The sequence below is a fragment of the Synchiropus splendidus genome, chromosome 16 (genome assembly GCF_027744825.2).
Source record: "Synchiropus splendidus isolate RoL2022-P1 chromosome 16, RoL_Sspl_1.0, whole genome shotgun sequence".
Taxonomy (NCBI): Eukaryota; Metazoa; Chordata; class Actinopteri; order Syngnathiformes; family Callionymidae; genus Synchiropus; species Synchiropus splendidus.
In genome coordinates, this window is record NC_071349.1 from 6069046 (window position 1) to 6084624 (window position 15579).

The window sequence follows — 15579 nt, forward strand, 5'->3', positions numbered from 1 at the left end:
TGATTTCTCCTCCACCTTTTCCACATATTCTCACATCTTAAGTTGAAGTTACTGAAATGATTTTCATGTCTTCTAATAGTCTTTGACCCAGTTTGAGGATTTAAATAGAGCAAATTAAAAGTTGAGCGGAAAACTCGAGTCTCAAGATGATTTCTTTCTGAAGTTATGATCACGTTTGTACAATTGAAGTGAGTGAAATCAACTCACATGTATGTTGACGGCTCTATTTCAACCACCTTCCTGAGGAGAGAGTTTCAAAAGGCTTACAAGGAAATTCAGTGGTCACAGAAGAGTACTGGAGGTGAAGATAAGATCAAGGATGCAATGGCAAACTTTCCCATAGCACAAAGACATGGTCATGCGTTGCATGGTCACTGACTCCTCTTAGCTGAGCTTTACTGGCTTCTCTGGCTCCAACCTCTACTGTAGGGTTGCAATGACTAGTCGACATGATCGACTAATCACTTAGTTGCCAACTGCAGGGACTCCGGGACCATCGGGGTAACCAACCATCTAAAGCATATTTTGAGCAATTCAAATGTTTTGTTTCAAAACAGCACTTAACACAAGTGTTAACTGTTTACACCTTCATAAGACAAGCCGCATGTTTGTCAACCAATATGCACCATATGCCAACAAGTTGACTTATCGGTTAGATAGTCGTGACTAGTCAACTGTCAGTATGGTTGTAATTGAATTCATAACTACTGTAGTGTAGCGTATTGAACTCGGTCGGTGATATTAAAATAGGCTCCATCCCTGCACAATCGTGGCTCATATCTAAGACTTTCTGCTTTGACACACTCACATTTGAGGTGCTACTAACAGCATAATAACTGTCATATATATTATATATACCAAACTACCTTAAATATGACAAGGTAATCCTATGCTATTTCAGTATTTCCCATCAGAGGTTTCCACCTCCTCATCCAAGAGGCCCCTTCACATGGTTCTGGAACTATTCATAAACATAAAGGAATTATCTCATATCATTTTCAAAGATAGCTCTGTTGAATTTGAACACTAAATAAGTGTAAAACATGTTCTCAGTCTAAGAGAATCCTGCTGAGGCCTGTGCTGATAAGCTCTTCATCTTCGATATCAGTGAAGAAATACAGAAAGTAAGGATGTCACGGTGTACTGGTATTGACGGTAATTGTGATATTTAAAAAAACATGGCCTTTCAATATTGTTAAAAAATATGTGCATTTTGTGCGATTTTGTCCATGTCATCAAGGCAGAAGTCCTGCTCTGTATGGGTCAGACCCATCACATCAACAATGCTCCTGTCGTCCTGAGCCTCAATATTCTCCTCTTCGTTTTACTATTGGCATGTCATAAAATGATACAAACAGGTGACTGATAATCTGTTTGTTCTCTGTTCAGCTTTTTGGGGAGAGACGGACGACAGCAATTCGGAGATCGAGGCAGCCGTACGTCCTCAACCGGTGAACGCAGAGAGCGATGACGACTTCTACGACTGAAACAGGAGGGTTTTAGCATTATATCATGGTACGAGCAGCTTGTCGCACTCTGATATTGCAGCACTAAATCACAAGAATAAAAAAACAAATAATAAAGTTGACAGCTCTCACGCTGGGTAAAGTACATGAAGAGTTGTCCAACGGCGATGTTAACCCTGCTTCTGTCTCTTTATCTGAACAACTCTCCCAGCTCATAATAGCAGCTCCAAATAGATTAAACTGATCTTTTAAAGCGATTTGTTTGCACTGGGCTGGAAATCATGCATTTTGAATGCCGCGAGCATCTGCGAGTGCTCTGCCTCCAGCACGCTCAAGTGTAGTGATGTGAGTCACCTGTGAAATGACAAAGCACAATGGCCACTCTGCACGCCACGCTGCGACCTGTGATCCCGCTGAAGAGGCCCCATCTCCCGGGGCACAAAGTGTCGAACAAACTGTTTTATTTATTTTATTTTTTTTCTTTCACACCATGGCGTCTGTCTAATTTGTTGTGTTTAATGTGCGTCTTCATTCTGTGGATCTTTCTGCATCTATTTTCACTTGTAGAGCTGCTGTGTGGGAGGCTACATCCCCAACTTTGCATTTCAGCTCATCACATCCGCACTGCGCGTAACTGGTCGCATCAAGAGTCTGCCGCATTCCATTAGCAGGCTGTAGGTGACTTTACATTCCTGAACCTTCTAAAGTAGGACTCCACATTCATTAGCAGTAATTTCTGCACACGGCCCTGACCCACCACCCAAAAACAGAACCCAGCAGAATCATTCGGAGCTTGCTAAAAGGCTCCTGAACATAATATCCATGTTAAGGAGCATGTCAACAGACACTCGTGTGCGTTCCATCTTTTATTAACGTGTATTATGTGTTTCACAAGATGGTCATTTTATGGTCAGCTGTTTTCATGTGTTTCAATGAGTTACATGTTCGTGATGAAACACTGACTGTCATTATCATCCACCAGAGATGTTTGTTGCGTCTTTGATTTTTATTAAAATTCCAAGAATTTCTTGTCCTGGAATTTCCGTTGATATTGAAATAGTTTCCTGATTTTGTTTAAAATTCTTCTTTTTCAGTTTAGTTACAATTTCTTAATGTTATTTGCGCTGTTTACAAATCAAAAATACATCTGAAGTAGAAGGACTGTGTTTTATTCATTCCTGCAATAGACTGGCGACCTGTCCAGGGTGTATTCCTGGCTCTCGCCCACTGACAGCTGCTCCAGCACTCCCCGCAACCTAGAACAGGACAAAGCCGTGGTTAACTGTAGAGATGGGTAAATGAGGCATCATAAAGCGTTTCGCCACAATACAACACTGTGGTGATACTGTGTCACTGAATACTGACGCCTGCTGGACATTAAAAATCCCTGCTTGACAGACTGAGCTGACACTGACTTGATGACCCACAGTTCACAATAGTATCATCAGAATCCGTCTTTGTATTCATAGTGTATTATTCCATATCTTTAAATAATGTGAACATGTATCATAATGTGAAAATCTAAGTGAAAACGGTTTGAATGAGGATGCTTTTGGACTTTTTGTTTTTACAAACTTTTATTTAAAGCAAATGTTTTTCCAATGTTTTTCAATTTTCAAACTTAAATTATAACTTTAAATTAATTTGTACTAGAATGGGACAAGACAAGTCGAAAATCTGAGACAAACTAAGATTGAAATAATTACATTATTCTCTGATAGGAGATCAAAATGGCTGCACACGGCAGACAACTAGCGTTTCCCCTGGAGTTGCTCCACAAAGATGATCACGAGGAACCCTGAGATTAGATTGTTTCAGCAGTTGCATCCTGTTGATAGATGCGCTTCCTAATAAACGCAGTTCGGCACGTTTTTGCCGAGTCGACACAGTCACATGACTGTATTGAAGCGGTACGCGCACCGACTCGGGGATTGCTCTCTGAGCTCAGCGCATGCACTGTTGCATCGCTTCCATGTCGAAATAAGAAAAAGAAGAATTTAAATCATAAATAAATAATTGTCTAAAATATCCTTATAGTATAGCACAGTATTGCATGACCTAGTGTATCAGTGTTTGCTTGTGAAGGTCCTTGGTTTGCTGACTTGTCACCCAAATCTAATGACATCGTATTTTTCATCCTTCTGCAAATTCTATTGTTGTTTTGGTTGCTAAAAAATTGTGCCGCTGCAAGTTGACCTAATGCCCCCCATATTAAACATGTTCTGTCACCACCAAAAAACTGGTTCAGTGGCGGCGACAGCAGACAAGGTTGGTTGTCAGCGATCAAGTGAGGCAGCGAGGTCAATACCCTCAGTGTGAAGGCGAGGCCACAACAAGAACTAAACGGTAACTCATGGATGGTTTGTATGATAGTCTGGGCTTCCCAAGGAGATGTGGAAGATTACAAGAGTGTGGCTGAAGCTTTTACCAGGACCCTTTACTATGGAGGGTTAAAAAATAAATAAATGAATCATGTTTCATGGGCAAGTTAGTACTGTCATCATCTTTCACCAGGAACAGTTTTTCATTCAAGTATTTCCTTTGTTCCGCTTACCTACGTTACCAGGTGCTGAAATGTTTATGTTAAAACGTTTATTTAAGAAGTCTTTCGGGAAGCTTTTTTGTTGAATTATTCTCTGTCTGCTCTAATACTTAAGTCTGAAATGAAAGAAACAAACATAATTTAATTAACATTGAAATTGTGATTAGTAAGTAAAATGAATTCATGTTGATGCAGTCTTTTCATGATTTATAAAGTATTTTCTATTTAAATTGATTCATTTTTGTTGCACATTTCCTACTAAAGAAAAGACGTTCATCACTTTTATGGTTCAAACTCAAACCTCCATTCATCATTTGACATCAAGCCCAAAATTAGCATGGCAGGCGAGAAACATGGCATAAATAGTAAAAGTTTTGTGTCTGTCAAATGAGATGCTGAAGGTTTTTGCGTTGATGTGAAGGCATCTGGAGTCTAAAGTCGACCGTCCTTGAGCACAATAATGACATGTGGGCTAAAGCTGAACATTAACATGGGGACCAGAGATGACTTGACTGCGAGAACTGTCTCTTTTCTTATTCAAATTGAGCTCAGTTGTGACAAACCTAAATCCTAATTTGACATTAAAAAAAAACCTCTCCTTTCATGTTCTTGAATTTATTTGCGTTGGTCTCTGTTGCTGCCGAGGATGCTGGCTCCTGCTTTAAAGAAAAAAAAATCAACTAATATTGTATTATTACATATTTACAATGTTATTGTATGTTTTTTCCCCTCCAAGGCTGACAGTTCCAACAGTCTTCATATTTCAGTTAGTCAAGTGGTCAAGTAACCTCGTCTGAGAAAAGAGACTAGAAAACAAAACGTGAAGAAATTCAAAATAATGGATGTTGCAAAATTCTCCATTGTGAGGACCACTAGTTGTGTTTTAAAAAAAACTGCATCACTTTGGCAATTGCGAGGAAAACTGATGTCAAGTGGAAAAGCTAGAATGTAATTTGTACTGAAAGATAATTTAGGTTTAACTCATTTAACATAGTGCCAGAATTTATCTGGCTGGTCAACGTGCACATTGCCATAAAACAAGACTTTATCGATCATCCAGCGTGGATATTCATTTGTCAGTTAAACACATAAATGTAGTGTCGGTGACAGAAAGATTGCGATGTTTCTGTAGCATGTCTCAGATTCCTAATGTAGATGTTATGGACATGGAAGTATGCTGCGGTCCAGTAGCCACCATTGTTTCATATTCTTCAGAAATGACTGACAGTGAGCTAGAGCTAGTCCCATAACTGTTGTAGATTCTTTTGGCCGTTGGCACAAGTAAGCGTCAGATAGGTTCAGTCCTGATCTGGGGTACGGTGAGTCTCCGACTGAAGGTACATTGTTCACCATAGAGGGGGAGTGAGTGGTTGCTTATGCTGCAGGCTTTCAACAGTGTCCCCTCCTCTCTCCAAAAGTAGCTGGGAAACGTGTCTCAGTCGGCACAGAATGAATAACTGACACGATAAATCACTCAAAAATAAAGTTGATTCAGAAAAAAAACAACTGTTGTTCTCTAAATAATTGATAATTATGATAATATACAGGTACATTTTTTTAACTCAACTTTCAGCTGCTCGATGTTTTCGAAGCGTTTACCTGAGCACATCTAAGGGCTGTATAGTTGCTGCACAAATGTTTGCTTAGTACGCTGAATCTCACTATGTAGGCAGCTTCATGTCTTCAAATGAACTTACACTTTTGTTGGAATTGTTTCTGAGACGTCCAGTGAAGGAACGTCTCTACAAAGATATTGTTTCTTGTGCAGTTTATCATTAACATGAGGTCATTGAATGAAGAAACTTAAAAGAGCGTATCCCTGTCCATTGCCCAAGATGCCTTTTATGTCTGCCACGAGCGTGTCGATGCCGATACCATCCTGCCTCATGTCAGTGCAGTGTGTTAGAGGATGGTCCTCCTCCGTTCACGTGTGGCTCCTTTTTCGGCTGATAGAAAATAGTGAAACTTGTCTCTGTGTCGATCGTTGTTAGCAGTGACCGCGGCAGGGTTGTTTTGCCACGAGCACCACGGAACACTTTTGACAGTTTAGAATCTCTCAAGAAGGAAAAATACGTTTCCCAAGTATTTAAACTCGTGATTTCTGTGTGTTTCTGTCGCAGTTGAATTCCCTCCTGATCATTTTTTTCTGTTCTCAACAAAACACAAGGTTAGATTTCAAAATTAAAATGCGAAAGATATTTGTATTATATTTCTGGCACTGAAGTGATGAATTCCCTGCTGATCAGTGTTTCCACAAATACCACAATTTTTTCTGTTCTCAACAAAACACAAGATTGGATTTCAAAATTAAAATACTAAAGATATTTGTATTATATTTCTGGCACTGGAGTGAAAGATGTCTTGACTTTGTCATTGCATCAATAGTCAAATATCTGCAGCGCACTCATTGTTGTCCCTAAAATTAAGAATTCTTGTGACACAGACTAGCAGGAAAGTTAAACACAACCCAGAACAATGGTTTGGGTTTTTTTGTTTTTTACTCTCGCACATTCAGAAAAAATATTCCGCTGCTGGACAAACTCGACTCTTGAGTTTGCGATTCACATTCTCCCTTCAGCCTTCTTTTTTTTTCAGTGAATAATCATCTAAAGCAAGGTCATTTTGATCTTCTGCCTCAATAGGATGCAATTAAATATCCATTCATTCTGTTGCGGCCTCTATGGCAGCGTCTTCAGTACGTGTGGTAAAGAGACAAAAGGCTGTGCTTTTGATTACACAAGCTCGGGCTTTTTCAAAGAGCTCATACAGAGTTAAACAATCTTCTCCACTGATGAGCAGAGTTGTTGGTTAAAAAAAAATGTTTACCTTGGCAAGGACTGATCCTCCTGCCCTTGGATGTTGAAACAAAAACATTTAATTTGGAGCCGTCTCTTTCATCCTCCTCGAGCTTCACTTTTTCATGAACGTACATGCAAACTCTGTAGATGGAAACATACATATATATGCAGCCTTCCAGGTGCCTTGGAGGTGGGGGGTCAGAGCTGGGAATTACGCCTCAGCCATGTTCAACCAAAGTTCTCAGAAGTCAGGCAACAAGATGGTGGCTGTTTAGGTTTGGGGGCGCCATCTTGGATTGCGTACTCATGGTGGTGAACTGAAACTGAAACACTTCCATTGTTTCATTCATTAAATACCATCATTTCAAAATGGCTGTTCAATGTTCTACCTCAACATTTTTTTCAGACAAATTTTCGGTCTTCTTATGAAACATCTGTGACTTGTGAATTTCTTTTTTATTCAGTGTCTGGCACCGCGTAGCAGCCCGGCATCGCGTACGGCAGTTACGGCAGCACAGTATCCCAGCACGTCACTCTCACACAGTGATCTACCACTACAGCTGTACCTATAACCCTCGCATCGGCTATTTTGAATGGCATTCGACTTTCGTCCAATCTGACTTACGACCTGTCGTAAGTCGGATGTTACTTGTATTAGTGTTGGCTGCAGTGTTCTGTCCAGAATAGAGATCAAATTGCAGCTGATCTGTGCAGGCTGTAAACAGTCGACACTAGACGTGATGGGGGTGAAGACCTCAACCATAGATACTGTTGTAGACAGTAAGGTAACACATTAACTATCTGCAAAGGTGGCGCAAAAGTCAGTCATGTGATTTCATGTGAATCAAATATTACCCCTCACCAGATGTTCCGAAACATTTTTTTTAAATGATGGCTGTTGGTGTTGCAGTTAAGCCATGGGGTTGAGCTGCTCAAGGTTCCCCTGATACATAACTTTATATGACTTGGTACATATTGTACGTCACTCATTTAAGTTTAGTCTAAAACTCAATTTCTCCTGGCAGGGCAATTTTAAAAAAGTAAAATCCTTGCAGATAAAAGAAGATGATTCATGCAACAACTGCGGCACGGTGAGTCGAACTAATGGTTATATAAGGTGCTATACATACATTTTTTTAAAATGCTGTGGGTGGGGCAAGATTTGCTGAACACGGGACGCAGAATTCCACACGACGATTCAGAATCCACCGTGAGAATGAAGCCAGCCAATGGCAGACATCCAACTTACTACATACTTTTGTATCATAACTATTATTTGTCTGGAAAAACAAAAAACGAAACCCCAATTTTACTATGTTTTTCATGAACTAAGAAAAGTCTGTGCGCAGCAGCTGTGCGCCTTGTGGGGGCTCCTGCCTGTATTTATATAGAGCATTAAAAAAAACTCCACAATGTGATTCTTTTTTTTTCCTCAAAAAAATGCCACCTCTGCGTTGAATGTCCCCTGCATTCCCTGATAAAGTGATAAAATCTTGTTGAACTAAATCTAAATGGAAAAGTTCATCATCAGTTCAGGGCTTGTGGCTTTTCTGTCATTCAAATGGCCTTCTTACCAGCCAAACTCCTTCACATGCGCAGCTAACCAGCAGGGAGAGCAGCAGGGAAGTATTGTCTACATTTAGCAGTAAATGTAGCCAAAATGAACTAAGTGTGAAAACAAGTTTGCCATATTTAACTCACTGTCAAGATGACCTTCACGGATGCTCTTTCCTGAAAACAGTATATATATATATATATATATATATATATATATATATATATATATATATATATATATATATATATATATATATATATATATATATATATATATATATATATATATACACACATATATATGACTACACAAGTGAGCAGCGTCTCTTGACAGAGAGTGGTCAGAAAGTGTACATACAATAACATATTTGAACTTACGCAAAAGTAAAAGTGGAAGAAATTATATTTATTATCTTACATACTGATGTGACCTAACAGTGCGACAAGTATATCAGCTGTATTTTGTTAGCATCCTTTCAGAACAGCCATCAAGACTTTGCATATTAAAAGGACAGAGGAGCAAACTCCAGACCATAAACCACCACAGATCCTCTTCTGACACTGCCGTATTAAAGGAGAATGAAGCGTACAGGTAGCACAGATTGACAGATGAGATTCTGGGATTATTCCTCATTTTCAGTAAAGGGTCTTGTTTTCTCTGCCCAAACCATTTTAAAAACAATTATTTGATGTATCACAGTATTGTTGACAATAAACATAATGCAAAACGCTCTTGGACAAAACAAGTTTGATTAAATTGAGCTCAAGTCTACTGTTCTGTTTTCCCTTCAAGAACAAAACGTGATGAATCCTTTTGTTCCCTCTTTCATTATATGGAAGGTATATACGCTGTGGCTATTATATTTATCACTTCGGCGAGTGCAGCGGGTGAACAATGGGTCCAGCATCATTTGCACATGAATGACGTCTGTGAATGAGAGAACGGCTGAGTCTCCACAGTCCGGGGGCACCAAGGTTTGCTCCCCTCTGCCCGCACTCCAAAGACCAGGTGAGATTGCGGCGCACAAAGAGCTAAGCGGAAATCTGTTCAGCGTGACAGACGAAAAGCCTTATTATGGTGATGCAGTAGGGGGGGATTTCAGCAGATTTATATAAAAGAGGTTTCATTGCTTCTGACTAGATCTGTATGGATCAATGCTACATCTCCATGCAGCAATGATCTTGCTATTTCACCAGTGCATGTTTTAGTCTCTCGATGAAAGATACATTTCATGGTACTTGTCGTTTCTTCTAGCAAACATTTAATGCCCTGCTTCCACCACAAAGGCGTGTTTCCACTTTCATCTCAGTGTATTTTTAATCTTGTTCTCTATCAGTTCAGAATTGTCTGCCAAGCGGTAGCATGAGGCAGATTTACTGCAGAACCACCTTCAAAATTACTTACATAGTTCAACTCTCTCATAAAGCCAGATGGAGGAAACTATCAAGCAAACCATTTTGGTTTCATTTAAGTCTAATTGTCCAATTGCGCCACCTGTAAATTTGAAATATGGTAAACAAAGCAATTTCACAACATCAGAAATATTGCCACCCACACAAACAACCATAAACAATGCTGTTCAGAGAAGAAGGGATTCATAGTAGATGCATTCCATGAATACAACAAGATTCCCAAACTGTACTGCGGTGGTTCACAATGGTGGTCTGCACAAAGCTGTTCTCATTTCCGCTGTGCTTTCGCAAGTGTATCTGTTTTAGGTTTAGCAGCATTGTGAACGCCCACACCAGTCACATGTTGCCACCCCTCACCCAACAGACAGAGCAGCAATCCGAGGCCCACATGATGTGCTCTGTGTTTCCATGGTTGTCTCCATGCCGCTGGACCACATTGTTGACACCCTTACATCGGGCCCATCCTAACCTATAGTTGGTCATTGCCATGAATGATGACGTGTATGGCACAGATGGGGCAAACCTTATCAACAGGACGGTGTTGTGGGAGCATACCTTGACAGAGTGAATGTTGCAGCATATCCGCACTGCCATGGCGTAATATATTGGCGTTGGGAAAGTGGACTTTTGTGTCTGAGGCAGAAGGCAGTCTTTCTATGTTACGCATTACTGTAGGTTTTCAATCGAAGCACGTGTTCCGCCTTCCATGGTGTATCCTGACACTGAGGGCAGCGCGTCGCATAGAACAAAGATGGAAAGATGTCGCTCCTTTATTCTATATGTATTGACCTTTCAATTGCTATTTAAAGCCTAGTCATGGAGGACAGACATGTATGGGGTTATAAATAGTAATTCACGTCCAGTGAAAGTCAGTGAGGGACTTTCCGAGTGTCTCCCGCAGCCTGACTCTCCCGCATCTGCAGCACTTTTTATTTTTTTTTTTTTATCATTGGAATGAGGACAGGTTCCCTTTTTCACTGTGACAACATTGTTGTTCTCTTCTTTCAACAGCTTCACGGTATCAGTATGTAGAGACGGCAGGTAGCAGAATGAGTTACTGAGGAAGAATTAGAACGTTGGTTCACCAGTTAGCCGACCTGCAAAAAGGTTTATGCTAAAGTGCACTGCACTGAATGTAGCTGCTGTAAAGTCGTATGAACCTGAGCTACATAACGGCACTGGCATCTCCTCTCCTTCATCAAGAGGTTGGAAATTAAACCGTCACATCTCTGCAACAACACAAACCACAAACAAGACCGGCTGATTCTTTAATTCCATCAGACAAACCACTGTCAACAATGTCCTCATTTCAGTCCCAGGAGGAAGTGGTCTGTGTGAGCGGCCGGGTCGAGAGGATTAGCAGGGTCTGCTCAGGCTGGTGCGTAATGAAGAGACCCAAACTGGAGCCGTGGTCAGAAGGCCTGAGATCTGGACCGGGCTCGAGATGCTTCAAATCGCATTATAATTAACCACATTTAGGATGGAGAGCAGAGCTATTCCCGCGGTTCTCTCTTTCTGCTCGCATCCATATCGCCCTCTATTTCCAGTCAGGCCAATTAATATGGAAAGATGGAAAGACGTCGACAAACTCCTCTGAGATCAGCCTGCCAAAGCTGTTAGAGCCAAGTAGGTGAATTAGTATTCATGCAGGTTTTCCTGTAGCAAGACATTTCCCCCCGTGGGACTGAGCAGTAGATTGGGCAGACAGGCAGCGCTCATCCTCGATGATGTGAGCAGAATGCCACCACCGAGCCCAAAGCCCTGCCGGAAAAAAAAAAAAAAAAAAAAACACTTTCCTTAGGCAGTAAATCAATTTCGGTGCCCTGCTAAATGTAATTGACTACACTCTAATTCTTTAACCCCGAGCATGAGCTGGAAAACATCCTGCTAGAATGATTACCAGCTATTACACCAATCCATGGTTTCCGTATCAGTTAATAACCATTTACAGCAAAATTATACATACGCTGCCGTCCTGCAGTGGTAAACAATTGCTTTAATGCACCGGACACGTCTTTGTTTAGAGCGTCTCGCCGCAGACCGGCCATTATTCAAAATGGTCCGCAAAAGAGTTCCTGCTTTCAGACGCAAGGACATTATCATGTAAATTTAGATGTTAATATTTCAGCTTCTGCCTAATATTGGGTTTGATGTTAGTCGTCTCACGCGCTACAAAGTGAGTTCTCTGGGTCCATATCAGTTCGACACTAGTGGATCTAAATACTGAGGGATTAGTCGTCAATATTCCAGGCAAGGAACCCAGATTTGGGCCAGGTAGTGTTCGCCATGCATTCCTTTTCTTCTGCTCATGTGAGGTCAGGTTGTGGGGACAGTACCTGTCTCAGCAGACACCGTATATCTACAGCATGTCCTGTTTTTCCTCTAGAGATGCCTGAGCCAACCTGCTTCGTTCTGTCTGTCAGGTCAGAAGAGTGTGGTGTATATGTTGCTGACAAAACTAGCAAAAGTAGGCAGAATAAGCAGTAAAAGTTTTGTGAAGAGAAGACAAATGGTTTGACAATTTAAAGTGAAACACGACTGTTAGAGCAACCAAAGTGTCGGATACACTGCCATAGCTGAAGCAGGTCTCTGACCCAATGTCAGGTGTGTGTAGTGACAGGAAACACATTCAGCAAAAGGGCTTTTGGGATGAGTAAAGAACACATTGTGGCAGCAAAAACAACACAGCTACAAGCTCATAGTAGATGACTGAAATGGATGTTTTCTTGGTGGGCAGTCAGGCTGATATTAAAAAAATGAATTTCAATATAATTCTAAAAATACTCACATGGTAATTGAGTAATAATATTGTGTAAACCGACTGAATCTGACATTCTTTTGCTGCCTTCCTGACCATTCAGTGGAAATGCAGTCGAAACAGACCAGCGTTGTGCCTCCATCGAAAGCCTGCTCCGGACCAGAGTTAGCAACAACAGTTTGAGAGAGAGACAGGAATAGATGCAGTAAAGTGCAGTGAATGCAGCATCTAATGATTTATAATAATATATGTTGTAAATACTGTTTACACATCACTATGATGCTGGCGACCAGGTGCTGGGGATTGTGGTAGTTCGCAAAAAATGCTGAGCTAAAGTATCTGCATAAGGGGGAAACACAACAAGCATGAACTAATATCTGATATTGTGACAGCCCAGCTAGGCAACACATTCTCACGCCTGAAGCATGAAAATAACCACTACTCCCAAGTGGATTTGTGCATACCAGAGTGACGCCTTCTTCATTGCATATTGACGCATTAGGTGTTGCTGCTCTGCTTTCTGATGCCATAGGCAGCACATCATGTGGACGCATTTAGCAATATACCTATTATCCAAATTAGCATCTAACACCCATGCGTCCTAGACCCCTTGGAACATCACGAGGGAGGGGAAACATTTCACTACATTGAGACGCCCTCATGTTAACAAGCGGCGTGGAGGGCTGACTTCCAAGTCAAAACTGGAATCAAAAGTTCTTTTGAAAATAATCGCCTTTTGAAAGCCTTCTGACTGAGAATGTGCTGCTCCTGTCACAGAAGTCTTTGGAAAACATGTGGGTTCAGATATCAACATACTCGCTAGGTTTGCTTAATATTTGTTTTTGATTCAATTTTGAAGCTCAAGTGGGCCACATGAAATATGGAGCCTAAGTCTCCGCCTCTTCTGGTCGATCCATGGAAAGTTTGGGAAAAAATCAACGGAAGTCTATGGGGAGATCAAAGTTATTTTCTTTTTCACTTGCCCTGAGTCATATATATGGTTTTTTTTGTGTAATTATGATTTATTAGCTTGTGAAAACATTCATATTATTTGGACTACAAACCAAATGTCGCTACAAACGTACAACATCACTGCAGAATTTGACTAAAAGTTACTAAACTATTAGCTGCATCATGACTCTCTAAAGCACATAGAGGCTCTCACTCCACCAACTATCGAGTGACGGCCTGCGACAAGCATTGTAGTCCACTACTACCTGTCACACAAAACCTAAAGTAACCGTCGGTCAAAAAGCAGTGCTCTTACGGCATTAGAATCTATCTTTCAAATTCGCAAACATCATTTGTGAGATCTCTGGCACATTTCAAGCTAGATCAGAAAAGAACTTTGATCTCTCCAGTGACTCCCATTCATATTTTCTGTTACCTCAGGTCTCATGAGTAGACAGATGTGACTACGACTCCTCATGACTCGGGGGGGCCAGTTTTGAGCCCTAGGCTTTGAACACACGGGCTCAAGGTTTGCAGTAGAACTGCTGCCCTTGCTAACTGATCAAAAGTTGTTGGAGATTTGTCTTTTGATTTTTTGATGGACACCCACTAGGGGAAGTGAAATGTGTCACAACATGAACTTAGAGGATGAGGGTGGTCTTCCAAAGTGAGAGGAAACTGTAGTGCCGGACTAACCCACTTGAGCACAAGGAGAGCTTACAAACTCACAAAGCTTACAACAGAAAGGTTCACTCAGAACTCAGGTCAGGCTGCAGAATGAGCCTCGGAACTACCCTGCTATACTTATTAAAAGTCACTGTGACTAACAGACTAAATGGCTGTTTTGTCTTCACCCAGCCGTATTAAAGCATACACTGTAAATAGATGCAAAACTTGTCAGGGAGCCCAAGACGCGAGTGTCGACTTCATCCAGTTTAATTAGCGCTTCCACCTCTTCAGGCCGTGGCCCAGTCCTGGTAGACCCAAGATCAGCAATTTGCTAGAAGATAATTTGGCGCTCCATGCACACGGGCTGCAGCGCTGACACCTTCTGCTTCGTGATTGAAGGCAATCTCCCAGGGACGAGGGAAAATGTATTCATGGTGCGCTCTCCCACTGCCACTAGAGACGTGTCTGTGTCCGCCTGCCACCATCAACAGATTTCCTGCTCTGCATCTTTCCCCGAATGCACAAATAATACTAAATGATCTGAGGGAGTTGCAGCACTGTCTTGCGCACAGCTCCACGTCGAGACCTGGGCGAGTCATTTGAAGGGAAATTGGCGACAGTGGGCTCCGGAGTTCTATTACATTTACAAATGTGCAACTGCAGCTCACCTCCACCTTCCTTCTCCACGGCTTCAACCTTTAAATAAAATATACACACCAATCAAGTAAAACAGGCGTCATACATGTAACTAAATGCAATTCAGGGTGCAGGGTCTCCAAACACTGTAGAAATGGATTACTTTTCTGTAAGACATTATAAAAGAATAAACACAAAGTTGGTGAAATCTCATTGTTAACACCCCCTATTGACCAGCCACCACTGAGTTTTATGTGCATATTTGCTTTCACCTGCCTCACTGGATGGACCAAACAGGTCAAGTCACTACTGAAAGATGGTTCCATTATCACTCAGGAAAATGTTGTGTTGAGTTAACTGTTCACAAAGTCACGGCACTTGAAAGAGAAATCAATTAATGTGACCTCCAATGAGTCACCAAGGTGTTGGCGATAGTCTGATGATTTCCATTTTTGTGAATCACAAACATAATCTCAAGCAAGCAATGGATCACCACGTTTGCTGCTGCGCACTGTAAATCCTTTGTAGGGCAAGTGTAAAGATAGTGTAGCTCATAAAGCCACTTTCTCTGAAAAAGAAAAATTTTAAACTTAGATTTTATAACTTTTTTCACAGATTTTTCTTTTGACCCTTGGTGAAAGACTCCGGGAGATGTTCCTTGGTCACCTGTGGGACATCATTTCTTCAGCATGTAATGGGTTTACAGCTCCTAGTGTTATGATTCTGTTCTGGAAAATTAACTATGTGTCGCGTTTTTCCACCTGCATTAATGAGTCCAGAATGTACTGT

The 15579-nt window shown here is 41.2% G+C and overlaps 1 protein-coding gene across 2 annotated transcripts in view; it reads left to right on the plus strand.

The window, feature by feature from the left end:
- kiz (kizuna centrosomal protein) overlaps positions 1-6316 on the plus strand; it is a 38948-nt gene extending 32632 nt beyond the window's left edge. For both annotated transcript variants that reach the window (XM_053845830.1, XM_053845831.1), the window contains one exon: positions 1390-6316. In XM_053845830.1, the coding sequence (XP_053701805.1) occupies positions 1390-1487 (98 nt within the window). In that variant the 3' untranslated portion in view covers positions 1488-6316. The remainder of the gene's footprint in view (positions 1-1389) is intronic.
- Positions 6317-15579: the final 9263 nt, after the last annotated feature.